Raw genomic sequence first — 26672 nt, forward strand, 5'->3', positions numbered from 1 at the left:
GTCCTCTCTGTGCCCGGCAGACCCCTCTACCCTCTCTGTGCCTGGAAGACTTACTGTCCTCTCTGTGCCCAACAGCCCAGTGTGAGGGAAGAAGCTGCTCCCACCATGAGAGGCCAGGGATGGTGATCTGGCAGGCGGCCAGGCTATTGCAGGAAGTAGCCAGCATTCAGTGTTGGCCTGATGCAATCACAGTGCATGGAGTGATCAGCCCTGGCCTGCAGCACAGCCTTCTGTCCAGAAGCAAACATCAGCCAGCATAGCAAGTGACTGCAAGTCCTGACTACGGACAACCAGTCACACGGAAGCCCCATCTGAGTCCTCATTCCTCATCCTCTCCCCTGTCGCTGGTTGATTCCGCTCCCACCAACCCCTCCTGGTGCGCCGCTCACTCCCCACTTGCACTGGAGAAACACCGTTGGCCGCGGCACCCCTGTCACAGTGTTGCGGCACCCCAGGCAGCTGCGTTGCACAGTTTGGGAACCCCTGCACTAGTGGATAGCATAGGATACTTTCAGGGATGTGCCATCTCACTTACTATACCCTGCACCAATCTTGCATTGATGGTACTCCTCTGATAAATCAGATAAAGTACAGTATCACCTGCTTGGATAATCAAACCCTGTTTTAAAAAGATCATAATATTGCACTAAAGACCCCAACACCAGTGAATGACAGATATCTATCTGCATATGATATATATTCCACTAGTACTACGTGGCGAATGCAACTGCCTATTTGAGAAACACTAGGTATGGTGATTATAAAGCCTTCAATATCAGGCACTTTTACAAGAAGATCAGTAATAGTGTAAAACAATTTTTAAATTTACAAAAATTCACAATAAAACAAGGGTACTATTGTATGCTTTTCTGTTTTACCTCCTCCCTTAGTGTCTAACCCTAGCCCCCCATTTCAGTGCCTATCCCTAACCCTAAACATCTATCCCTAAATCTCCCCTGGTGCCTAAACCTAACATTCCCCACACAGACACCCCCACCCACCCACAGCCTAATGCTTAGACACTCTTACTGGTGCTTGAATAAAATCATAAAAGTTTTTTTTTATAGTGATGTTTTTTAAAATCATAAAAGTTTTTATTTGTTTGATTAATAAACCGAAGTGCCCCTATTGGTATGTTTTCTCCCCATCTGTATTATTTATATTTAATTTAATTGTGCTTTGTTCTGTAATTAAGGTAGGAATGAACTCCAGCAATGGAAAAAATACACGAGACCGGCAGTCTGGATGCTTGCAGTCAGAAGACCAACAGCAGCACCCTGGTGTAAGCATACTAACCCTCTCCACCTACCCCCATAACCCTCCTGACCTGATGCCTAAGCCCCCCCCCCCCCCCCCCTTGAAGCCTAACCCTAACCCTCTTCACCTATCACTAAAGAGATTGGAAGTGACTGGACCTGTGCGCCGAGCTACGAAAGGTACACCTCTAAGAAAATGAAACACCTTGCATTCATACAATACCACAAAACAAAACTCAGTGTCTTCCTTGGTGCTGATATAACATCTTGTGGGGTTTATTTTTCATGCATCCTCCTCATAGGATAATAACCAGAAGAAAAAACGGAAAGCATACAATAGTGAAGTACTGTTATTCTTTTTGCATAAATTAATTATTTTATTCGTCAATATGTAGAGGGTGTGGGGACTGGTATCATTGAAGGCGGTCTACAACATGCATGTGTATGCAGTGGCATACAGCTCAACAACTCCCAGCATCAGTAGAAATATGTAACAAGAAGATCAGTAATAGTGTAACACAATTTTTTAATTTACAAAAATGCACATTAAAACAAGGGTACTATTGTATGCTTTTCTGTTTTACCTCCTCCCTTAGTGCCTAACCCTAGCCCTCCATTTTAGTGCCTAACCCTAACCCTAAAAATCTATCCACTGGTGCCTAAACCAAACATTCCCCACACAGACACACCCACCCACAGCCTAATGCTTAGACACTCTTACTGGTGCTTGAATCCCCACTACTGGCATTTTCAATACAAGTATCTCCAGTGATATTGGGATTCTATATTTTTGCCATATTGTTTTCATTCTGATGATGGTTTCTGTTCTCCCTGACACCTGCGATATGGTTTAACAGGTGTTCCAACCAAGTCAAGCTAACCACTTTCCACTGTATTAGACATGCAGAACCTAGGGTGCCCACCCAGATGCAGAAAGATATTTTTGCATACTTTTACTCCTGACAGATAATAGGTTGAGTAGCAAAACATGATGAGTAGCAAAATGCAATATGCCTCTTAGTTGCTATGAGTGATAAAACTGGACACTATACCTGAATTTGTAATCAAGACATACTGTACACTGCATTTGGTTACAACAAGATCTTCTCAAGGAAGGATCTGGTTTTGACTTTCATCAATATTTTCATAATATACAATATACAAATAAAAAGTGTGTTGATAGATTGTGGCCATTGTCCACTCACTGATCATCTCCCATCTTAATTAATGTAACCTTATACTTACTGCCCTCCACAGCTCTTCATTTCCACTCCATTCTAAATGCTGCAGCCAAACTTGACTTCCTTAATCTACTGCTACTCCTAATCTGCCTTCTTCTTCTTCCAAGCCCTGCATTGACTCCCCTTCTACTGAACCCTCTTCACTCTGAAATACAAGTCCCTCTCCAGCTCACAGGCTCTATACTGTACATCCGCAAACTCATATCCATTCATCCTATCTCCTGCCCTCTCTGGACAGGCAATGACCATTGCCTTCCCTCCACCTTTTCAAAAAAACGTATCTGTCAATCAAAACATCTAGTTCTCCCTCCTGCATCTCCCATCGCTACCTACCCCAAACTCTATTGGGAATTTGTAGTTTTTTAATTGTGACTTGTTTAATGTAGTATACTGGCTACTGTACTATTCTGTTTCATCTTGAGCAGTCTGATCATTTGACCTATGTACACCACTGCAATCCACTTGTCACTCCCTATAAATAAAGTGTAACAATGTTGCAGGTGTTTACTGGCTTAAAATGATTGCCTTCAGTGAGTCACAGTAAATATTGCTCATGTAATACTCAAAACCAGTGCCCAGCTCAGAAACAAAATGCTACAAATGTATGACAAATGTGTAATGTGATTGATTTATTAGCTAAATTGATGAGCTGTGACTTTCTTTTCTTAAAAAATCTTAAAGAAAAAGATTTCTTCCTACAGATGTCTAAGTAATCTGTACTCTGTGCTCTGAAACAATTCCCTAAACATATTGCAAATATTTAGCAATTGCATTTGCAGCACACAGGGAGATAAAGTGACTATAGTCTACAACCACAGGGGCTGACACTGAAAATCGTATGGGTCATCCTTTTCCAGAGAAAGTGCTGTTGTCACTCAGTAACAAACCTGAATAAAATGCTATTCATTCTGTCCTAGAAATTTTTACACAAATAAAATTGAAGCAAAGCATCATTGGTATTCTAGTCGTACGGCAAGTTATAAAAGCACAAATGCAAAACATATTTCTTTCTATTGCTAAATAAAAGTTTTCTGGCAGTTATATGTTCTTACTAAATGTTATTCTGTAGAAATATGCAAAAACGAGCAGTGTTGTCCATAAAGCAGACTGTAACTGCTTTCTCCATGCAGTTTTGAATCAGACAGAATGAATCTATGCGAACATATTTTATTTTCTAAAAATAAAAATGTATCATTGTTAGTTTTTCCATGAATGGCATATGAACCATTTGAAATTATAATAGTATTAAACATTTTACAAATCGAATGATGTAGAGGTACAAAAAAAATGCACAGTACTGTAGTGCTTTGATTAAATTAAAAGTTCCATACATACATACTGTACTGTATTTTATAATGCAACGTGGTACCTGTGAGCCTTAAATTTGATGACCCTGCAATATCTTAGCTACCGTAGAGTCACATTTTTGTTCTTTAATTGTATGGGTAACATATATTGTTTTTGTAGCCTGAAAATATCAGACTCTCCTCGTCTCAGGTTTCTGTTACCTCTTTTGCAGGTCTTCCATGGAGATAGCGGAATTATCACTTATTAGTGCAGAGGTTGCCTGATGTTCAAGGCCTGAATCCCAACACTAGTCAGAAGATTGGTGGCAGAATTTCCGACACCAGTCACAATGCAAGATATAGGCACTATAGGGGAGTTAGACTTATATGGGAAGAAGTTTAGGGTTTGGGTGCTGGGGCAGGGGTAATCACTAAGAAGTGAGGGATGGACACTAAGGGTGTGACTCTGGTTGGGTCAAAAAGCAGCATTAGTTCACTGCTTTCCAAGCCATGTAACCTTCACGCCGCCCATACTAATGCCTGACCCAGCTACTCAGCAAATTTCCTTGCAGCACTGCGAATGGATGTTTTGCATAAAAATCTATTCGCAGGCATGTGTGCGGGCCCAGAATCATTTGATGGTCGCCAACCATTGAATGATTTCTGTAGCTCTCGCAAATCTCAGTCAGTCTCTGCTAAATTAGATTAGTAGCACCCTGCTCCTAAAACAGGGTGGGCAACTGACATCCGGTGATGACAGCCATCCGCCCCCAGATGGCAGGTTGCCACCCCCATTTGGAAATGGACATCCAGCATTTTCCTGGGCACATTCAGTGTATTGATGGGTACACCCTGGAAACACAGGGCCTTCGCATGCCCACCTGCTCACCTCCTGCATGCACCCCGCTGCGAGAGCCTTGGAGACTTGCACTCGCCCACAATGAGGCCAGCACATGCGCATAAGCAATTATGTACATGGCCAGGCTGTCAATATCGGTCCCCATTGTGAATTCGCAATGGGGCGAGCCAAACAGAAGGAGGGCCAAAGGTGGTACATTTCGAGTTAGGCTGCAATGGGAAGGGTTAGGATTAGGCACTAAGGGTTAGCCTGCTAGGGAGTGTTAGGGATAAACTATAGGTAGGGATGGCTAGGTTAAGTGGGTAGGGGGTATGCTGCTGTCAGTTTCTGACTACTGGCATCCCAAGGGCTGGGGTGCCCATACCAACCTATAAATGAACCTCAAAGCAGTTGATAAACTTTACTTATTGATGAAACAAGTGATATGTGTCAGTGCTTGCTTGTGTACTATGTTTTACGAGTGGTTCCACATAAGTGGCCATGAAAAAACGTATTTGACAATGCATGTAGCCATATGAATCATTGGGGCAGATGTATTAAGCCCCAATGATAAATGCAAGGGTGATAAAGAGAGATAAATGTCCAGCTAATCAAAAACTGCCATGTTACAGGCTGTGTTGGAAAAAAGTCAGTAAGGAGCTAATTGGCTGGACGTTTATGTTTATCTCTCTTTATCACACATTTATCTCTTGTTAAAGCTTAGTACATCTGCCATTGGGGCAGATGTTTTAAGCCTTAGTAAGAGATGAATGCAAGGGTGATAAAGAGAGATAAACATACAGCCAATCACCTGCTAACTGCCATTTTATAGTCCTTGTTTGAAAAAAGTCAGTAAGGAGCTGATTGGTTGGATGTTTATCGCTCTTTATTACCCTTGCATTTATCTATTGTTAAGGCTTAATACATCTGCCCCATTGTGCCTTATAATCAATGTAAGGAAATGGTATTGAGAATCACATTTGAAAAGTATATGTCTTTGATTTCCTTTTTGTATTTCAAGAAAATATCAGCTACATTATGGGGATTAGGTGCAATCAGGAAAATTGCTATTCAGGCTGTCAGGGAGATTTCTGCTATTTCAGGAGTCTCCTTTCCAATCAGGGGGAGTTGACAAGTATGGTCTTAGCTTTTGGTTTGTGTACAATTTTTAATGATACTGATCTGTGCATGTAAAGATATGTGAATGAGATGACAGTCACAGAACATATTTTATATGATACAGCCATTTGTGGGTGTGCCAGGGTGGTGATGATGATCTCTTTACAATAAAAGGGGTGGATCGTTATTTTTTAGGCTTGCCTAAGCTAGTCTCTGCGTCGTCTGCAAACTTCATGGCCTCTTTAGCATGTTTAACACAGCCTTCCTGAGTAACCTAAATTTAACTCAAATGGCAGATGTTTACACAGATGAAATGATCCGATGCTGTGTCCACAGATGCAGTCATATATCCTAGAAGTCGTCACGTTCCATTAGCATATTTTCACACAGTAGCTCCATAAAAAGACATAGCGGTGGTGTGAACTGGGTCCACCTCTGAATCAGGCACTAATGAGGTCAGTTTGTTGTTGAATTGACATTAAGAAAAATACTGTATGTATTCGCTAATTATTTAACAATTTCCAAGTTCCAATTGATTATATGAGGTTTAGAGTATTTCCCATTCATTGTACAGTACATTGAGATGTGATGCAATTATAACCTTCCCTTACCCATAAAGACTTTATTCTGAAAAGCTATGAATTCAGAAAACTGCTATTCAGATTCACATGAGTTCCTAAACACGACATTGCTAGAGTCACAATAATAAAACTAAGATACAAAAACACTTTCTGGGAAACATTTGCAGGCAGCCTGTAGAAGATTTAATTGTCAAAACTGATAATTTTACAGGTATCATATTTATAAAAAGCAGAGATTCCTTTATGCTCTGCACACTCAAAATTCGAAGCAGATTCAGAATATGCTTACGGCTCAGTATCTTATTTTTTTTTTAAATGCTTCAAGTAATATACATTCCTTACCACATGTCAGTTCTTTTATAGGAAAACAGCAAGGTGTTTGCCTTGGGGACATTTCAGAAACTGCCAGAAAATAAGTTTTTTTGGCCCTTTTTTTTTACTGTGCATTTTGGAAATGTTGATGTCATTTTGTAATTTCTATGTTTTATTTTTTCCATTAATACATATACTGTATACTAATCTATGTGAAAGTCTACTATAATGCAGAATGTTTTTTCAGGCCTGGATTTAATGTTACCATAGTAGACATGTCTAAAGCCCCGTACACACGGGGGAGATATATTGCTCAGCCCTATATTGCTAGCAATATAGGGCTGAGCAATATATTGCTCAGTTTCTCCTTTTCATCAGCGACCAGAGATGGTCGCTGATGAGAAGGAACCTCTGCCGGCGGTGGCGCAGAGGTAATCAGCTGGACGCAGGAGCAAGCTCCTGCGACCAGCGATTAGAGCGGGGCTGAAAACGGAGAGCGCGCACCCGGCGATTTATCGCCGGGGCACACTCCAATCACTGGCAATATGGTCACCAGCGACCATATTTCCAGCGATTTCAGACCCTATCGCCCCGTGTGTACACAGCTTTAAGAAGCACTCCTTCCACAATAAGATGCTTGATCTCTTAAAACCAACCTAAAATTCAATTGAACCAGTGTGATTCAATAAACTCTAATTTAGGGCAGAACAATCTTCAAAATATTCCTTCTTTGTTCAACCACCAGTATATAAATTTCATAACAATTAATCTGTTTTTAAGATATATTTATCAAAACTAAAACTGTTACTTTGAATTCCAATTAACAGTTTAATTAACCATTAAATGCACCGTTTTGGTCACCGCTGAACTGGATTAAGATGGCACAAAGTGAAATGACTCCATTGTTTTAGTATACATACCTTTTTTTTCATTCAAAGTGCATACATTTCTTGTTGAAGTTCAAAATCAAGTTTTCTGGTTGCATTGAAAAAGGTATAATATACAGTAGAATAGACCATAGCAACTTTATTATTCATTAATTTGTCAAATTTAGTATCAGTTAAATAATGAAAAATCCTGAAAAAGTTAAGAACACCTCTGGTGTGCTACATGTATTTTGGAGTTTTTCTTCATTCATTAATTTTTGAATACTTCAAATAATTTTTAATTTTCTTTTGCCAAAATTTAGTATACATTGCAAATGCAGCACAGATGCAGCAATGTATATCTGTTCCGTTTTTGTCGTGAGTGTGACTTGCATGGTGTAAAAAGCATGCGCAAATGCCATTGGTCATTGAAGATGCACAGGCGGCTCACTAAAAATATATTAGCTGGCAGCTGGCGCTCCATGTTATGGGTGCAACTTGGTTTGCCAAATGGCCTCATGCAGTGGCTATGTAGCCACGAGGAGCATGGCTACATCTGTATATCATTATTTTCTTGACTGAGGTAAATACTGTACAACAGTAGAAGTTAAGGAGCATAATTTAAGCCCAAGAAACTTTTTATTCACAACACAATGATATAGTAAAGACGGATTGACTGTTAACTGATAGAGAAGGTTATCTGTGTTTCACAATTAAGACACAAAATAATAGAAAAAATAATCAGAATAAAAAAATGAGTATTAAAAATAACTTTCTCTTGAAACATTTAATATGTTTCATAGCACAGGTACTGTATATAGAGTAACTGTTTTATTCGATGCTAAGTAAAAAGCCACAAATATCAAATGTACAATGACTGCAAGAAAGCATGGCTAGACAAGGTAAAATACTTTTAGTAAAATTCACATCTAGTATTAGCTGTACAATATCTGTATGTGCTATTCTTAAGGTCTGAATCAGGCTCAATGATAGGATACTTATAGCATTTTAGTAGTGCATAGTACAATATCCAACTAGAGCAGGGGTGGGTGAACCGATACAGACTGGCCTGCTGCCCCCACCAGTTATTGCATTACAGTAGTCCCAAGAAGTGACACCACTGAGGAGACATCTTTTTTTAATGTGTGGGGCCACAAGCTTTCTTGGGCGGTGGGGGGTATGTGGAAGCCGGGCCTGGAAGGCACAGCATGCTGGTTGACAGATGGATGCAGTGGCAGCAGCTCTCTGTATGCCTGCATCCATAGCAACTGGCAGCCAATCGCAAGGCTGCCTGTTGCTGCTCAGAGCCTCAGAGTCAGACAGGAAGTGAATCCTGTCTGCTCTGAGGCCGAGCAGGGAGAAAACTTGAGGAGCAGAGCTGCAGAGCTGCAGAGCAGAGACACAGGGATCACCCACCAGGCTGCCAGAGTAGGTAATTTAATTTAAGGGGAGGAAGGGCCACAGAGAAACATCTTAAAACATAAGGGGGGCACAGAAATATAACAGGGGGCACAAAAAAAATATATATAATAGGGGGCACAAAAATAAGCTAAAAATATAATGGTACAAAAAAACCCCTAAAACTATAATAGGAGGCACAAAAAGAAACTTAAAAATATAGAACTGAGGGCTGCAGAAATAACTGAAAATATAAACTGACTTTGAATTTATTTATATAAGTAAATAGATGGCCAGCACCAGCCATTACTTTGTGTATAATATATATATAATTTGCAGGGGGGGGGGATCCGGCTCTCCCTGTAGTTTGTATATGCTGCGCTGGGTGCCCGCATCAAGAAATTGTATGCATCACAGGGGGGAGAGGCAGCACTCCAAGGGTCTTGGTAAAAAACACATTGCTGGACAATGTTTCATTGCCGTTTATTTGTCAATTTATCGCAAACACGCGTACCTTTTATATATATATATATATATATATATATATATATATATATATATATATATATATATATACAGAAATCAATTTGGAGAGAGGGAGCTATGATGACAGAGATTGAGTAGATAGAGACACCGTCATTTGGACAGGCTTTTAACTGGTACAAGATATTTTGTATGCAGCCCTCAGATATTTACTGGAAGCGTTAAGTGGCCCCCCAGCCAAAATAATTGCCCACCCCTGAACTAGAGTAATATTCAACTATGTGGTGGAGTAAAATAATATTCCTGGTGTAAGTGAATCATTCTGTTACTATGAAGTGTACAAATGCAGACTGAGCAGAGTGTATTACAGCAAATGCCTTGCCTAACACACAATGGTTTTTTTTGTAAAAACATCATGAACTTTTCACAGCTAAACATATCCGAGATGTGTCATAAGGTAGCACAAAATCTTTACTCAACTCTTATCTATGGAGCGCCATTAGCGGCAATACATTTTACTCTACTCTACATGTCACATAATTGTCATATTTTGCTGTTCATCATAATTAACTTTAAAAAAAAAAAACATTTATAAGCCCCAAATATGTATTTTAATAAATTACCGTAAGTTAGTAATATACATAACTCTGTGCCCCTGCAAGTCAGATTTAAGTGTATAGTACAGTATAAAACTGTTCTTGCTCATTAAGTGTTATTTATTTACCATACTGTTTCATATACATATCAGTAAATGTTGCTGGATGTTATTGATAAAGGGCCTGATTCAGAGTTGTACACAGTACTATTATTCTGGAAAAATAGGTCCAGGAACTCTGGGTGCGGGAGTGGATCAATTAAATAAAAATAGCAAAAGAAAGAGAGAGAGATGTATATACTGTCATTAGAAAGGAAGGCACTCGCGGGTGATTTTAAAATAAAATTAATCTTATGGAAAGTACATTTTGGCCCAGAACAGGTTTAGGAACCCAGTTCCTGATGATATCATATTTAATTAGAGGTTCAGGAACTGAGTTCCTGCTGGTTCCTGCTATAAAAAGCACTGGCTGTACACTAATGCAATTACTATTTTAAAGGTTGTTGAATCGCAAATTATATAAAAAAAACATCTACAATTGCAAACTCATTCTTTATTACATACACATTTATAGCATAAATGCAATAAATGCAATGTAGAGGAAAATCTACTGCTCACACAAGTTGATGGCCATGCAGGTTGGACACAGCAGTAGCAACGCAAGTGTCATCATTCTCTCTGTACATGATCACAAATAACATCAGAAACACCCAAAAAACAGTCATGACATGCTTGCATTTTTGCCACCACTTCCCATTATCTCCCAAAAATGGTCACTTCCTTTTTATTATTATGATTCCCTCACTATGAGCATGATTGCAAAGGAGCCTGGACACATATGCAGTGAGAACACAGCATACACAGTGCATAGTTCTTTGAAAGTTTCTCACTTGCAAATACACTGTTAAAGCCTAAACTTGGAACTAGGTCTGAAGTACTTAAGGTGGAACTAAGCTTAAACAAATATTTTGATAATCTTGTAGAGAATAATAAATTGTCCTAGCTTTCTTCTCACATCAGAATAGCAAGGTAGTCAGAAATCAAATCAGAAGTCGCTCACAGCAGGTTGCTGAGTGCTTCTGTATTTCTACAAAGCTCTGTCCCACTTTTGTCACCCACTTCAATCAATGAATAAACATCCCTGTTAGCAACATTATATGCTGCCTCATACATTTTTTTATTTCCTATGTTATAGTTACACTTTTTTCAAAATAGATGAGCAGATCAAAACTATTCCTTTACATTTTAGTTGTGCTCAGCACCACCTACTTTGGGAGAGTTCATCATTACAGACAAAGGCGAGGTCAAACCAAGATATCAAAACTAATACGGACAGAAAAATAAACCCCATTGTCACCTTCTATTCCCTTAATAAGTACCACATACATTGAGTTTTAACATAAACTGACTTTCCAATATGACCCTTCCACCATGTACAAAATACTCTGCTCCCAAAGTTAGCATTTATCTTCTTATTGCAACTCTGTACTCAATTAATTAAATTATTAAAATACCTTCTCAGCAATTAAATTATTCATCCCAGATAATTGCAATACTAAATTAGGTTAGAAGTTTGGGAACTGAGCATATGCACCAGGTCAAATAGGTCATGCAAGAGGTTCAGAATAAGTGTCTTATACCTGCTGTGTTTTATATACTGTATAGAAACATATTTTATACAGAACATGTATTAACATGTATACGCAAATCCTCTCTATCTCTCTCTCACAAACACTCACACATATACACACACAGGCCCGCCATCAGGAATTTGGGGGCCTGGAACTCATTAGCAGTCCGGGCCCCGGGCCCCTATCCCCCCTCCTCACTTGACTTACCGTAACCCGGCTCGTGCTACCCCATCTCCTCTTCCAATGAGCAGCAACCCGGAGGTCCCGAAGCACAGGCTTCTCTGGATGCCGGCGACCATTAAAATGCACCACCGGCTGGTGAGCCGATCAGAGCTCTGATTGGCTCAAAAGCCAGTGCAGCATTTTTATTGGCCACCGGCATCCTTGGTTGAATAAGCCTGTGCTCCGGGACCTGCTTTGTTCAGCACTCTGAGGGCAGGGGAGGCAGTCGTGGGGGGTTGCGGTGGGCAAAATGAGCTGCCCAGGCCCTACGAGAGGCCGGGTCTGGGACAGCTGTACCCACAGCACCCCCCTATTGGCGGCCCTGCACACACACACATATACACACACACATACCTACACAGATAGATAGGATTTAATCTAAACTCTGAACTTACACATTCTTATCCCGGATGATCTCTTTTATTTGGCAGTTTATATACCACATTGTTATTTATTTATTTACAGATAGATAGATAGATAGATAGATAGATAGATAGATAGATAGATAGATAGATAGATAGATTTGGCAGTTTGTTCTGGAGATTCAGTCAGGAAACTTTTATCAGGCATTTCCAAATAATTTGGACTCCATCATTCAAAAGTGGGAAAAATTATTTACAATTCGAGATCACTGTAGACAACTGTGACAACTGTTTCCTGTAGTTTTTTTTTTATCATCCTTACAAAAACAGGACTATCACAAGAGCCTCATATTGGCCATCAGGCATTGGTGGAGTGATGGTGAATCAAAGCTGTTTAGCCATTACTGCACCTAGACTCCTCACCGTAAACTCTTCGATAGACTCAAATATTCTAGGGGAAATGTGAGGCTTTCTGTTTGACATGAAGCTTTATCACAATCTGCACACCAGATGTAATGTTATAAAATCAACCCAATCTGCAATGTTTTCATTAATTACATGGATATACAGCAGGGATGTGCGGTGAGGTAAAGAGTTCCTGGCAAGTACCAGAGCCAGATATGCACACAATAGATGAGCCATGAGGTACATGCCAGCATTATACACATGTGCAGCAGTGTGTACTGCTGGAGATTCACTGAGTTTTGATAAGAGAGGCGCAGAAAAGGTAGCCAGGTGAGGCACTGCCTCACCTGCCATAGACTTTTTACTTCAGAGTTTTGACTATAAAAATGATTAGAATAATAAAAATAAGATTTTTTTTATAAATTCTTTGTTTATTTAACACACTTTATCAATTCAAAACGCCAGCATATATGCTAGTATGACAGGAAAGGCTGTGCATCACCTGCCTCACCCCACCACACGCCACTGATATACAGTATCAATTATGACTTGCAGGGTCAGAGCTTGCAAAAGAGCCCAGTCCCTACAAATGCACTCTGCAGCCCTGTCATGAAAAATGCCCCAAGTATGCAATATTCATGCACCGCTAGCATTGCCACATTCCCCCTGCTACAGATTACACCTCCACCCACTACTCAAAATCAACAGAGACCAATGCTCTTGGTGGGATGTCAGTGACTGGATCATCTTCCTGCTATGACTGCCAATGCTGTAAAGTGATCTGCCTCATCATAGCATCAATTTACTGCACACAGGGGTCATGCAGCAGTGCAGAAGTATTCAATGACCAGAAGTCCTCACTGGAGCACCGATCACCGGTCCCTGGGTTTATAATTTTTTTTTTACTTTTTTTTTCTTCACAGTGATCAGCTTCTGTGTCCATAGCTGATCACACTGCCGCTTTAATTGCATTGTTGAAAAGGATGAAATAGAGGTTTTGGAATGATAGTCTAGATACACACATACACACACACACACACATACACTTTAGCAGAGTTGGGCATAAATCATGCATCCAAACATAAAAAATGGTACTTATATGTTAGTTGGGCGCCCACTAAGCTATTGGCTTAGATTTACGCGTCCCCTCACGGGGCTCGCTACACTCACCACCCTAAAATAAATCAGCTGAAATATTGCAAATACATGTAACATGACAGTCCCTTTTGTGTGACTATTCTGCTATCCCACCCATAGGCAACAGTGTCCTGTAGGTACAGTTGGAAGTCCCCTTGACATGCACTGCTCTGTTCAGCAGTGAATAGAGGCATGCACACAGCATCTATTACTGCTAGACAAAGGCACTAGGGGAATGGCCAGCAGCTTCCAGTGCCACCACAATGACAAAAAGGGAGATGTGACATTGTCACAAAGCCCAATGCTGGGGTCCAGGAATTGGGGGATCAAATTGGGAGACCCAGATTGGAGATTAGCATGTATAATTTATCTGATTCCCTGACGGATCACCGATCAACATTGGCCACTGATCACCATATTTGATGACCTTCAATGTCAGAATTTGCAAATCAGGGAAATTCATTGGCATATGGGGATTGAGAAATTACCCCCAATCAATTGTAAATATATGGGACCTTTACACTGCAGTAGATTCAAAGAAATGATACAATCTCAAAACTGATTGTCACAATTTCCCTATTCCCCAATGCTGGGGCCCAGGAATTTGGGATTCAAATTGGGATCTAACATGTTGAATTTCCAGATAGTAGATTTACTTGTAGAATTTAGATGATTCCGTGATGGATGACTGATCACCATTGGCCACTGATTGCCATTTTTGATTGGCTGATCATATCAGGGAATTACGGATGTCTTCTGCTGATGTATGGCCGACATATGTTATATTGTTTCCACAAAATGACAAAATATATAATGAAGAGAAATGATAATGAGATTTCCTGCTTTGACATTGTCTAGATGACCCTAGCTACAGTAGTTCATATACAGTTTTCGTGCATCCCTTTAGATCTATTACTATTTATTAGTGGAAGTATTTACCAGGTGTAAGTGCCCATTATAGTCTACCTCACAAATACTACAGTATAGGAAGATGAAAAGACTAACAGGCCTGTTATGTGTCACTGATGTCTACACATCGTCTTAGAGAATGTACTTAATGGTACAGTGATGCAATATGCCCTATGTCGCATGCAATGTATCATATACTTAATGTGAGGATAGAAAGTGATCCGGCATCTGTAGCTGACAGGACTCTTTAGCATAACACTGATACAATTATTGTGTGTACAATTTTTTAGAGATTGGCATCCACCGATAAGGGGAAAACTGTAATGTTTGCCATTTTGCAAAGTGACTATGGAAGATGTGGTTAATATGAGAAAAGTGGTTTCAAATAATTGAAATGTACATTTAATATAAAAAAGCATTGCTTAAATTTGCTGACTTTAGTCCCCATCTCTAGTATACTGTCTCTTTCCCTAATACGCCAGCCTGTTTTGCAAAATGAAGCAATAGTTAACACAGTTACATTAATACAACCTTATTATTCTGTATAATTGTGCTTTTGTTGTTGTTATTATTAAATCCCTTCAGTTCTAGGAACTATGTGCTGAAGGAAGCTTACTTACCCTACATTAAATCTTGATAATGTAATAATGAATCTTTTAAAGGGATAATAATTTTAATTCCCCTATCTGCAGCTATAAAGATTGTATACAGCTAATCCAGTTTGCCCTTTCAATTAAACTTGTTCAGCATGTTCTATTTAGTCAGCACCTGAATGGGCCATTAAAATTCTTGGTCTGTAAGAATTGTGTGCTGTTCACTGTTGTTTTTAAATTCTATTAAATCCAAATAGTCTTTATCACCCCATGACCACTGTGACTTCAATCAGCCAATTTAATTACCTTACAAAAGTGTCAGTGGAAAAAGCTAAGAAAAACAGGAAGGGATGTGACGTTATCAAATTGAAATCTTTCTCTCCAGTGTTTAATCTGGACCAGTCAATAAAAATGCTCCTCAACTCTTCCCTTCAAGGGATATTTAACCTCACGTTCTTTCCAAGGTTTTTTATGTGCTTGAAAGTTCTTGAGCTGATGAACATGGATGTCCCTTTGGCTTATTATCAACCATGCACGATTTGATATAACATTGAAGCACTGATGGACATCAGCTTCTATCAGAAGAGGGATATGACTGCAAAGCTGGTGCCTTTGGAGAGTAAAAAACACGTAGAACTATAGTTTTAAGAGTGTACCACCAAATTTCTTATACCACACTAGTCAATATGTATAATCAAAATGCTATTTTTTTAAATGGTTGTTTTGGTATGCAGTATTCTTTCAAGCATGTACCCTAATGCAGATCATTATTGTGGATTTAATTCAGAACAAATCTACCATGACTCGCGAATCAGTATATGAAATCAGGCACTCATTATTCATTAGCATAAGATGGATAAATATTTAGATAGATATATAGATAGATAGATAGATTGATAGATAATACATTGACAGAATGCATCTAAGTGTGAGTGTTTTGCGTCATAGTGTGTGTGTATGTGTGTATATATACATATATATATAAATGCAAACCTACAGTATATAACTAACTATGTACTGTACATATTCGTGAATATATATATATATATATATATATATATATATATATATATATATACAGTATATGTTGAACTCGGACTTCGAACACCATCTGCACAGCAAAAACAAGTATAGCTTTGTGCTGCATTATACCACCGATACAATCAATTGTTAATGTGTCATATCTATATATATTTTTAAACATACATTCAAAAAAATAGTAGTTTGTGTCTGGATGCCTGTGGTTTCCATGTCTTATTCTACCAATCTTACATACATAACCTTGTATCTATAATCCAGGTTTTACTAGAATGCAGTAGTTAGGTATACAGTAGGATGGGTGGCAATGTTACAAAACTTTGGGCTGAATAAATGACTTTATTTGTGAATTTGAAGTAAGCACTACTGTTTTTTTTTTTTAATTTTTACAGGAAATACTTGAATTTCTTCAGTCAAACAGTATCATAATTGACAGCCTTTCTAGTCTAGTAATTCCACGATAGTGGTGGGTGAAAAATCTCAGCTAGAGCACTGTAGCCCCTGCCAGCTATTTGTCTGTGCCATCCTGCCTCAAGTGAATAACACTGTGCGGAATGCTGGCATGCAAGCACGGCTGACACCAGGTTGCATCAGGATGGCACTGGCAAAGTGCTGATTTTATGACTAATAGCATATTCAAAAATAAAAATAAAAAATACATCTCCCATAATGAGATACAATGTAAGCAGTATTACATTCTGCACATTACCCTGGGATCTCAAAGGTGGCGAATAATGCTACCGGTGTACAGTATATGGAAAATAGACAAGTACACTAGCCATGCATTTAAAATGTGTTCACCATAATGCAGAAGTGAATACGGTCTGATAGGAAGGCGGTGGATCGTCTTCTTTCACTGGTATATCTTAACGCTTGTGCTGTCACTTCCATTTACAACACATGCATGGCTCCACTTATAACACACTTTTCAATAACTTTTCATTCATTTCACTAGATGGTAGTCATATAGGTGTGTAGGTGTATGTGTGTGTGGTTCCTTAGACAAGGTGGTGATAAGGAAAGAAGAGGAAGCAACGTTCCATGCTAGATACTGTATGTATAGCGGGGTTATTGGGGATGGTAGCTGGGATGACACTCTCACGGCTGGCTTGCAGAGGAGCTGAAAGCACAGCAATTGTTTAAGGACTCGTCTGTTGCCATAGTGCTGCAGGCAGAGGCAGAAATCAGCGGCTAGTTCTTCCCATTGAAGACTCTCTCCAGACAAGTCTTGACCTCAGCATGACAGAAGGGAACATGGGACTGCGCACTACTATTGTTATTAATATTGTTTAATGTTCTGTAAGAAATAAATAAATAAACAATTGAATGGTCCTTTGTTGCGTAAAAGGGCAGCGATGTGGGAAAGCATGTCACCGTGCTGGCTGACTCACATCCGCAAGCCATCTGTCATGGTCAAGAAATCAAGGCAATGTCGGAGGGAAATAGCCTATAAAACTCCCAATGTTAACAGAGAATAACTATTCCCTAGCGTGGTAGTAGGCAAGGTTCATCATTACTCCATCCATAGCACCGGCACCGTACATACAGTACGTCTGCTCTATGAGCCAGAGTTATCCAGGTACATTGTCTTATTTCCAGTAATGACATGTGCCAATGGAGAACTGAGCTGCTTTCACTTTCAATGTAGATTGTATTACTTCTTATTGTTGTGCTACATGACAGCAAGATTACTTATTCTGCATATGATTTATAGAAGATGAGTTTTTTCTGCACCTCCTAATCAGTAGAACTGCCCCATTGGGTGTTGGAAGAGTAGAACACTGTTGCTAGCAAGTGATTGCTTTAATGGATGAGTGACAGTGTGAATTGTATTGCATGTCACGGCATCATTGCAAAAACATATTTAGCTGGTGCATTGATTCCATTGTAATACACCGGTTATGTTCACACCGTGCAAAGCAATTCATGCAATGATATATGAGCCTGTGTATATGCTTCCAGGGAAACAAGCATTCCTGGAGATGGTTGCTATTAGCAACGTGCCTCAAGCACCACCTTAAAAACAGATGGCGGCAGAGGAAAGTCACACTATGAATTCAGCTCGCTAGATTAATAGCAGCCCTGTGTCTTCTTCAGCATCGTGAAATTTTATCTTTTTCACGCAAATGCCCCACTATTATTATTCAGCGATCCATCATAATGTCACTATAAACAATGGAGCAGGAAGAAAAAAACTTGGAAGATAATTTAACCCCTGAGAAATATCCTTAGACCGTGGCATGCATCCTATAGTACATGTCCTGCTTTCCAGTGGCACCTATCTGCATCTATCAATCCATGCAAGATCTATAATGCCCAATATGTTCTGCAGTATGATCATCAGAGGCACCTGTTCGGCAGCGTGAGTAGCTCTGCCCAGCTCCACTGTGTAAAGTTTCCCCAGACTTCCCAAGTAGACGGAATCAGTTTCCTTGGTTGTAAATTAACCCCCAAAATAATTGATGGATATACAAGTTATACCACTATTCCGAGATCTAGTGTTGTGTGTAATGGTTCTATACAAAGAGCAAGGAAATGTTTTACTATAGACAACTCATATCAGAGTTTTTTTCTTCTGTCCACAAGTCTTAAATGAGTGAAACTGCAACTTACTATGGGAGGTCTTGAAAGGCATTTATAGCTTTACAGAGGTCCCTTGTTCCCCGTAAAGATCTTATAGGATATGGGAAAAGTCAATAGCTTGCAGAGTTTATAACAAATACTATTGTTGACATATTTATGTGACTGATGACTTATCACTCACCTTTTAGCATTCAGTACATATTGCAAAAAGAAACAGAAATCACAGCATAATAAGACTAACACCTTGCTATATACACTGAAACAATACACATATACAGTAAGCTAGTGACACATCCCTATTATGTTCATCATTATCACAGATATGTAGGTGTTTCATCCAGCGGTCTGCAGTGACAACAATCCATTTCTGCAGACAGCAGAAACACACAGTACAGTATCAGTGTGTTTTCATTGTGGACAGCAGCTCTAACACAGACCTGCTTGCAATGATCCCACATGATAAAACACGCTAGCAGCCATCTGTGTATTGTTTCCCATGCTCACATTCAATGCATAGCAAAGTAAAGGCAAATCTTACCAAATCGTAAAACATGTGTCGTCCCTTGAGTATACCCAATCCAAAACAAGCAAGCGACGAATCTTAGGGTGCACCTGAAGAATGAATGAGTTAGAAAGGGGGAAATAATCTTCATGATTCCAATGTACATCCGCACGTTTCCTTGCCACTATACAGCGTCAGGTTCCCCGGTAGGGTAAAGAATGAAAGGACATAGACTGATGGCCCTCAGAAACGATCACGGCATGGTCACAGAGACATGAGCGAGGAGGATCCGCTTCCCAAACCCATTAGCAATCCCTGCATGTTCTTCATTCACTGCGCCAAGGAGCAACCTTCAACTGCAAGGAATGGTGGGACATCCATGTTAGTCAGAGGGGGGAGAATCCTTCAGAAATCCAAACCCATATGTCCATCCCGGTGAGCCTGGAAGGGATGAAGGGGGAGGGAAGGCAATCAATAGATAATCCAGCTCGGAAAAATCGCTGAGCTATGGTAGCATAGGGGAAGTCTGTGTGCAATAGCGATTTACTGGTAAAAGGTTTGCTGTTCTCCCTTTCTGCTGCACTGCTGCACAGCTTCTGACGTGCAGCCAAGATTAAGTGAGAGAAATTGAGATAGCTCTACTCTTTTAAGGCTGCCAGCCAGACAGCCTTCCCCAATTTGTATTAAGCAACTGATCTGATATCCCCGTGCTGGAAAGCTGCTTGGTTTTATTCATGGGCAGAGTGCATTCATTTCCCAGCTAGATTTCTCATAACACTGACAAATATGCTTGTGCAGCCCCATGTAGAATCAATGCACGGATATCACTAAGCGACTGGGAAGCTGCTGCAAGTCAGCACTGCTCTGATGCTGAAAATTAGGAACTTTCAGATGTGACAGTAGTTTTAGATACAATGTTGCAGATTATCATAAGGATTGAGCCTTCTTCTCCCTAGTTGGCTATCTTCCTAGATGAGCGACTTAACCCCTTCACTGGAAAGGAATTATGGAAGTCGCTGCAACGTAATCGACTATTGGCCATTCTAGCAGTCAATAGGTTAAAGTCACAGTACACGCTCCCTATATATGTGTAAACTCTGATTTCATTTAGTGGTAAATGCGGTGCCATTATGAAACTGGGAGAACTAAACTTTAACAAACATGATTGCTGTCATCTGGAACCTTTACGCAATTTTACACCTACACATGGTATGTTATTAACGCAACAGCTGACATCTGGATTAACATTTTAACCATGGCAAAGGGCTTAAGTGATGTAACAAGCACATTTCGAGTAACAATTTGGTAATATTATATGTGGAAATTGCTCTTCGTGTAAGTAAAGAGATCCAACAGCCTGGATAAAATGTATGTTTTACCTTTAAAATCCATTATACGTAATGTACTTTATGCTATTGGAACATAATTGATATTTGACAACTGTACAGGAATGGGGTTTGGGGTAAATTGCTACTAAGCATGGAAGTAGGTAAAAACACAATATTTCATTTTAATATTGGTCAAGTTGCTAGTTTTGTCCAGAAAACTGATGATCAGCATTACAAACCGAGAATATATAGAGAATGTACAGTATATGTTGTATGCTGTATAGTGTAATGCATATGCTGCACCTTGATGTTTCATACCGAATCAGATGTTATATTCTTGAGCCAAATAGACCATGAATACCAATAGTCCTTTCTCTAAGTATTCATCCTCATTGCCCTTTAAAAAGGAGATATGACTGTAGTGTCAAATCTGTTATCATAACTGGTCAGTCCTGAAACCTGTAGAGTATCTAGAGGCAAATCTATCAAATGGCTTGGCCAAACTACCACTCAGCATGTGAATACTGTCCTCAAAATTCAAGGACATCTAGCGACTCCTTCAGTTTATACATATAACTTTCAAACTATACAGGTCATTAAACATTGTTTCATGTTTCATGTTTGATGTTGAGCTGGTTATTTACCAGAACGTGTGACTATGAAACAATTGGTGTGATCTATAAGTCTATTATACATATAATAGAAGCTGTATTGCACTGTTACTGTCAGGCACTTCAGGTGCAAGCAACATAGGAATCCTCGGCGCTTGGTCTCTTAATTATGACTAAATATAGCTTCTCTGATTAAGTTTCCAAGTGATTCTTACATGATGATTGTGTCAACTTTTAAAATTAAGCTACAACAAAGCTTGGGCAAATATCCCCACAGAGCACTATACACATTAACTATCAAACAACTGGTTGCAGCACCAAAAAAATCAAGTGCACATGTCTTTTTGCCATAAACATTGTGAGGACAGTTTCAAAGAATGACAACTGACAAACCGCCTGGATGTGAGTCGGTGTAGCGTTACTGGATAGGTTTCAGCACCAAGGAGAGCGCTGCTAGAATACTCTACTTCTAAGGTTTTACATAGCTGTCAGCACAGCTGCATGTAACTAGGTATACTGTCGATCAAATATAATCACCCTCTTTTCTGCTATGATTGGAATTAACAGTTCAGATCCAAGCTCCAAATAGTTGGTTATTATATGTATAACGACCCTTTTCTTTGTAGGCCCCAGCGCACACCTCACCAGGCAGGCATAAAGTACATTGAGCCTCATACGTACTTCAAAATATTATAGTGAGTACGCCCCTACAGCTCGTCTGAACAGTGATTATTTGAGCTGTGTTCAGTTATTGAACCACAACATTAAACACGATACTTCGAGAACAGCAATTCATATACTGTATATATTGGTCCATCCCATCTCAATAATATTACCTTACTACTAATATGTTCTGGTTGCAAGGGATGTAAAGTACTTTATTACTTTTTGATCCGTGCAAGATATTCGAGACTGGACAGTGGCAACTCTTCTGCAGGAAGAACAAGTTTAAATATCCCAACTAGGAGAAATGAGTGGCTGGGTAGCAAATTATTAATCAATGAAATTGAGTTTATGTGTCCGTGCTTGCTAATGTCTGTTTCATTTCAACGCTAAGCAATTAGGCATATAGAGCAATGATGGGTCGTGCACACAGTACCAAATGTGTAAGTCAACTGAGAGATGTATTCAGAACAAACAGCTTGACTAAATTAAAAAAAGCCAACAATTTAACAAGTTACCCAATGTACTTTTTTTAATATAGTTTTTGCATATGGATTAACGGAATATTGTATTTGATGTGGACACTGGAAGGATTGCCATGATGTGTGGCCTTTAAATACTTCACGTGTTGTCACATACCATTTTCTATCATTGCCCATCAAGTGGTACACAAAACTCCCCTCTTCTCAGCTGAATATGGCATCACATCACAAGCGTATAGAAACTGAATGTACAGTATTTACACCCACTTATGTCCTTACATCAGGGTTTTCTTTTACAGCCCCAGGCCTTCCCTGCTACCAACAGAACACACTCAATACTCTGCCAGTGATAGGTGACATACTGTATAGACCATCAAATCTTCTTTACTATACTGTATATTGACAGTTGGAATTCTCCCAGGATCAGCACCGTTTTACATATGATTATTGACTGCACTCTTGCATTTTGTTGGATAATTCTGTATTGAGTGTATATGCAGGGTCTACTAGTACAGTTCAGTATGACTGTGGAAGCAATCTATTTCCTTATAAGTTCAGGGGGTGACCTCAAGCCTTCAGCAGGATCCTTAAACTGGACGATTGTAAATGCATTTTCTGATTGATGCAATTACATGTCTAAACATTGATCATGCCATATACTTTAACATCTATGATGTAGGGAAAATGAAGTTACACATTCACTGGCACTTTTAAATCTGCATATTTTGTACATGTACATTTCTGATTGTGTCTACTACACACGTGTAGTATAATTGAACAGGATTTGGCTACGAACTCACTAGCTTTAAAATTATGCATTTGACATCCATTTGTAACATAAGTGCATGACGATATCTGTTGATAGGTGAATGCACTATACTAAATAACGTTGTATATATTTGCTCAACTGTTTAGCATTTTTCATTACTCTGCAGTTTTAAATGCTTCTTGTTCCATATCATTGCTTCTGACATAAGTGAATGTACAGTAGCAGAAATATTACAGATGATTTAAGAAGCATTTAAATATGAGCTTGGCTTAAACAAGACATTGCAACGTTAAAAGAGAGATTAAAGGCATGTTAAACACATATATAAATGCATTGTATTTTATATGGTTTGATTTGTGGATTGCAAATGCCCTTATGAAGTTAGACATCGTTTGATGAACACAATAACATTGATTTGTATTGGAACTGAACGACATAAGTGGGTATGGAGCTAGCTCTACACTACTCAAACTATGATAATCTAGATGCCAATGTCTATACTCCCTTAGTTATTGCTTTACTATGTCAAAAAATGATCATACAGTATGACAGAATCTCATTAGTCACATTGTATATAAGGTTTATTCAAATCGTAATATTTAGCACCTGGTATAGGAAGACAATGAGAGAAACCAACTCCAACTCCAATTGACTGGAATTTTGCTACTGTATTTATTGGAGAAAAGTATCCTCATTGCACGTTTGTTATTCAGTTTACTGCATTACTTTTGTTTGTTATTCAGTTTACTCCTTGCTTTAAATACGTTACTATGACTCTACTCCACCGAAAGAAGGGGATAGACTTTAGGTAGCATACTAAACAAGAGCTGTATGCACCACTGTAGTCATCCTCTATAGATAAAGGTGATCTGCAGTACACCCAGCAATCACTACATGGCTTGGATTGATGTAGGTGTGGATTTATCAGCTGCTATCAGTTCCGGTTTATCAGTTTCACCCAGGCCTTGATCCCGTCTACTCCCACAAAGCATGCAGAGGCTGGGATTTCCTCTGCTTCCTATTAGCTCACTGTATTTCTGATTTATAACCTCGCCTCTGACATGTTGATGATTAATGACAATTTAAGACGGTAATTAATGTTTTGCTGCTAAGAAATCTTGAATTCTAATTAAAGATCTGTCCCCACCATAGATTTACTGTTCTGGTCAATTGCAGATCTCTTATGAATATCATTTGGATGTAGGGATGGTGACTTCCTATTCGAAAGAAAATATAAAGAATTCAGTTTGAAGTGTGTGTGCGTGTGTGTTTCTCTTACACACATTGTAGGATGGATAGCATAGTACGATGGGTGAGTACGAAGTGCAGCGTATGGAAAAGTGGATTCATGTTGCACAAAGCATTATATATATATATATATATATATATATATATATATATATATATATATATATATATATGCAATAGCCAGTGGCACACGCAGGATTTTTAGAGGGGGGTTTCCAAATCTATGTCCCCTAAACCACATGATGTGGTGGCAGCTATATTGATCATATTATATACCAGATGTTGTTGTTATAATTAAAGGTATTTGCCAAGAGAAGGGGTGTTTCCGGTCAACCATAACACCCCTCAACGCCCCCCCCCCCCCCCCCCCCTGCGTTTGCCTATGATAGCCAATGCAGTGCCTAAAGCATACAACAAACATAGCATGCTGTACATTCTGGCAGTGGTCGTGTAGAGGACGGTAGGAAGGGTTTAGAGCAATAGTTTGTTGTATTTTATTGTCCTAAAGCTATTCTGTGACTGTGATTCAGTTAAAGATTGTAGTGGAGCAGCACAGCTGGAAGAATGATCAAGTGGTCCCTAAGCTTTAATATCAAGCCAGTCTGATAAATAGTGATAGATGCTTTATCTTACATAGAATAATAAGAGAGTAATCTAGCCCCAGGCTGGTTACGCAGTTAATACACACTTTCACCTGTGCCATGGAAGTCCGTCTGCCATGCCAAGTGATCCAAGTGAGATGGGAAGAGGGAGGAGTCTCTGAGGCTATTGTCAGGTCCGGCGACTCCCTCCACCCTGTTGTTACAATCGCTATTGCACAATTGACAGCGCTGGCATTCAGTATATAATGAAGCAGGGACACCTCGCCCTGAACACTTACCTTATACAAGTAAAGCGTTCCCTGGGCGTCTGGCTGCCGGAGGACGCACAAGCGGGAAGCGAGGGATGAACGCCTTGGCTGGGACCTCAGCACTTCTAGCAGATCTCAGTAACGTTAGAATACACAGTCCCGAGATGTGGACGGGGAGACACTCCCACTGTTGCAAGCGATGCCCAGCAGTACTAAGGAATATCTGCTTCTTGCTTAGAATGTGTTACAGTATGTTACACTACATGCAAGAGCTGCATTGGAACTATCAGACATATATATGTATGTGTCTATCTATTCTACATCGCCCTATACTACTGTACTGGACGATTGTTTTTGTCATAAAACACTATACTTGCACCAATGACAGCTGAATGATTATATCTGTGAAAATAATAGATTGTCATCCTGCATCTGAGAGCATGAGCTAATTATGAGCCGATATCTAGTACAATATATGTCTAATGTAATACACAATAGATCATTAGGCTTTTATGTCTGATAAAAGAGACACAATGCAATTTAATATCAATGGAAGCCTGCCTTTTGTATTTGTTTTAAGAGGAAATATACTTATATTGCAATTTGTGACAGGGCCAGTAGCAAACAGAGCTATAACATTGGGTTGAGACCTCTTAGCATCCTTCAGGTTACTCTGAGAAAATCACTAATTGACCTCTTCTCCATCGCAGCACTGACAAGTGAAAGATGGTGCTTATTATTTCTGATCATACAGTTTAGTTACCTCAAACAGCTTTTAATTTTGCTAACATGCGCACAATAAACAGCTCATTATAATGATGGTTGTGTGTTATTATCTATGGGATGCTGGTGAAATGCATCTAGAGTAAATGGAGAAAGTTTCAAGGGAATAAAATGCACATCTTCAAAATCACAACATCCCCCAGGGGGATTTCTAAGAGTGCACTCAGGCATTGAAAATGTAATCAGGACGCACGCATTTAGTACAATGCATGCAATATTCAAGCACAGAATTCTTGTCTGGGAACAGTGTGTAAAAATTCATGTACTGCACTTGACAAGAGAAAGCATATTATACTGTATGTAGTTAAATGTATATCAAGACTGCATGTGTCTCTTAAACTCCTTAGGCTAACACCATAACACAACCTTCTGAGATACACGCATAGGTAACTGTACACTATACTTTTATTTGATTTAAAAACTACTAGCATTAAACATGTGTAAACATGAAATTATTGTTCAGATTTCAAAGGGTCCTTGAACATAAGCTAGTCACAATACTGTTTCCTTAATTTGAGGTATGCATTGATTGGCTTAATATTGCCTTACATACAGTATGACCACAAACTGAATGTAAATTA

The 26672-nt window shown here is 39.3% G+C and overlaps 1 protein-coding gene across 1 annotated transcript in view; it reads right to left on the reverse strand.

Annotated features, from left to right (window-relative positions):
- Positions 1-25488, reverse strand: part of GRIK2 (glutamate ionotropic receptor kainate type subunit 2) — a 571469-nt gene extending 545981 nt beyond the window's left edge. Inside the window, exons 1-2 of the mRNA XM_083176981.1 lie at positions 25339-25488; positions 19394-19798 (exon numbers count right to left, since the gene is read on the reverse strand). Of these exons, the coding sequence (XP_083033107.1) occupies positions 19394-19523 (130 nt within the window). The 5' untranslated portion in view covers positions 19524-19798; positions 25339-25488. The remainder of the gene's footprint in view (positions 1-19393; positions 19799-25338) is intronic.
- Positions 25489-26672: the final 1184 nt, after the last annotated feature.

The sequence above is a fragment of the Crinia signifera genome, chromosome 3 (assembly GCF_055691185.1).
Source record: "Crinia signifera chromosome 3, ASM5569118v1, whole genome shotgun sequence".
In the NCBI taxonomy this organism is placed as follows: Eukaryota; Metazoa; Chordata; class Amphibia; order Anura; family Myobatrachidae; genus Crinia; species Crinia signifera.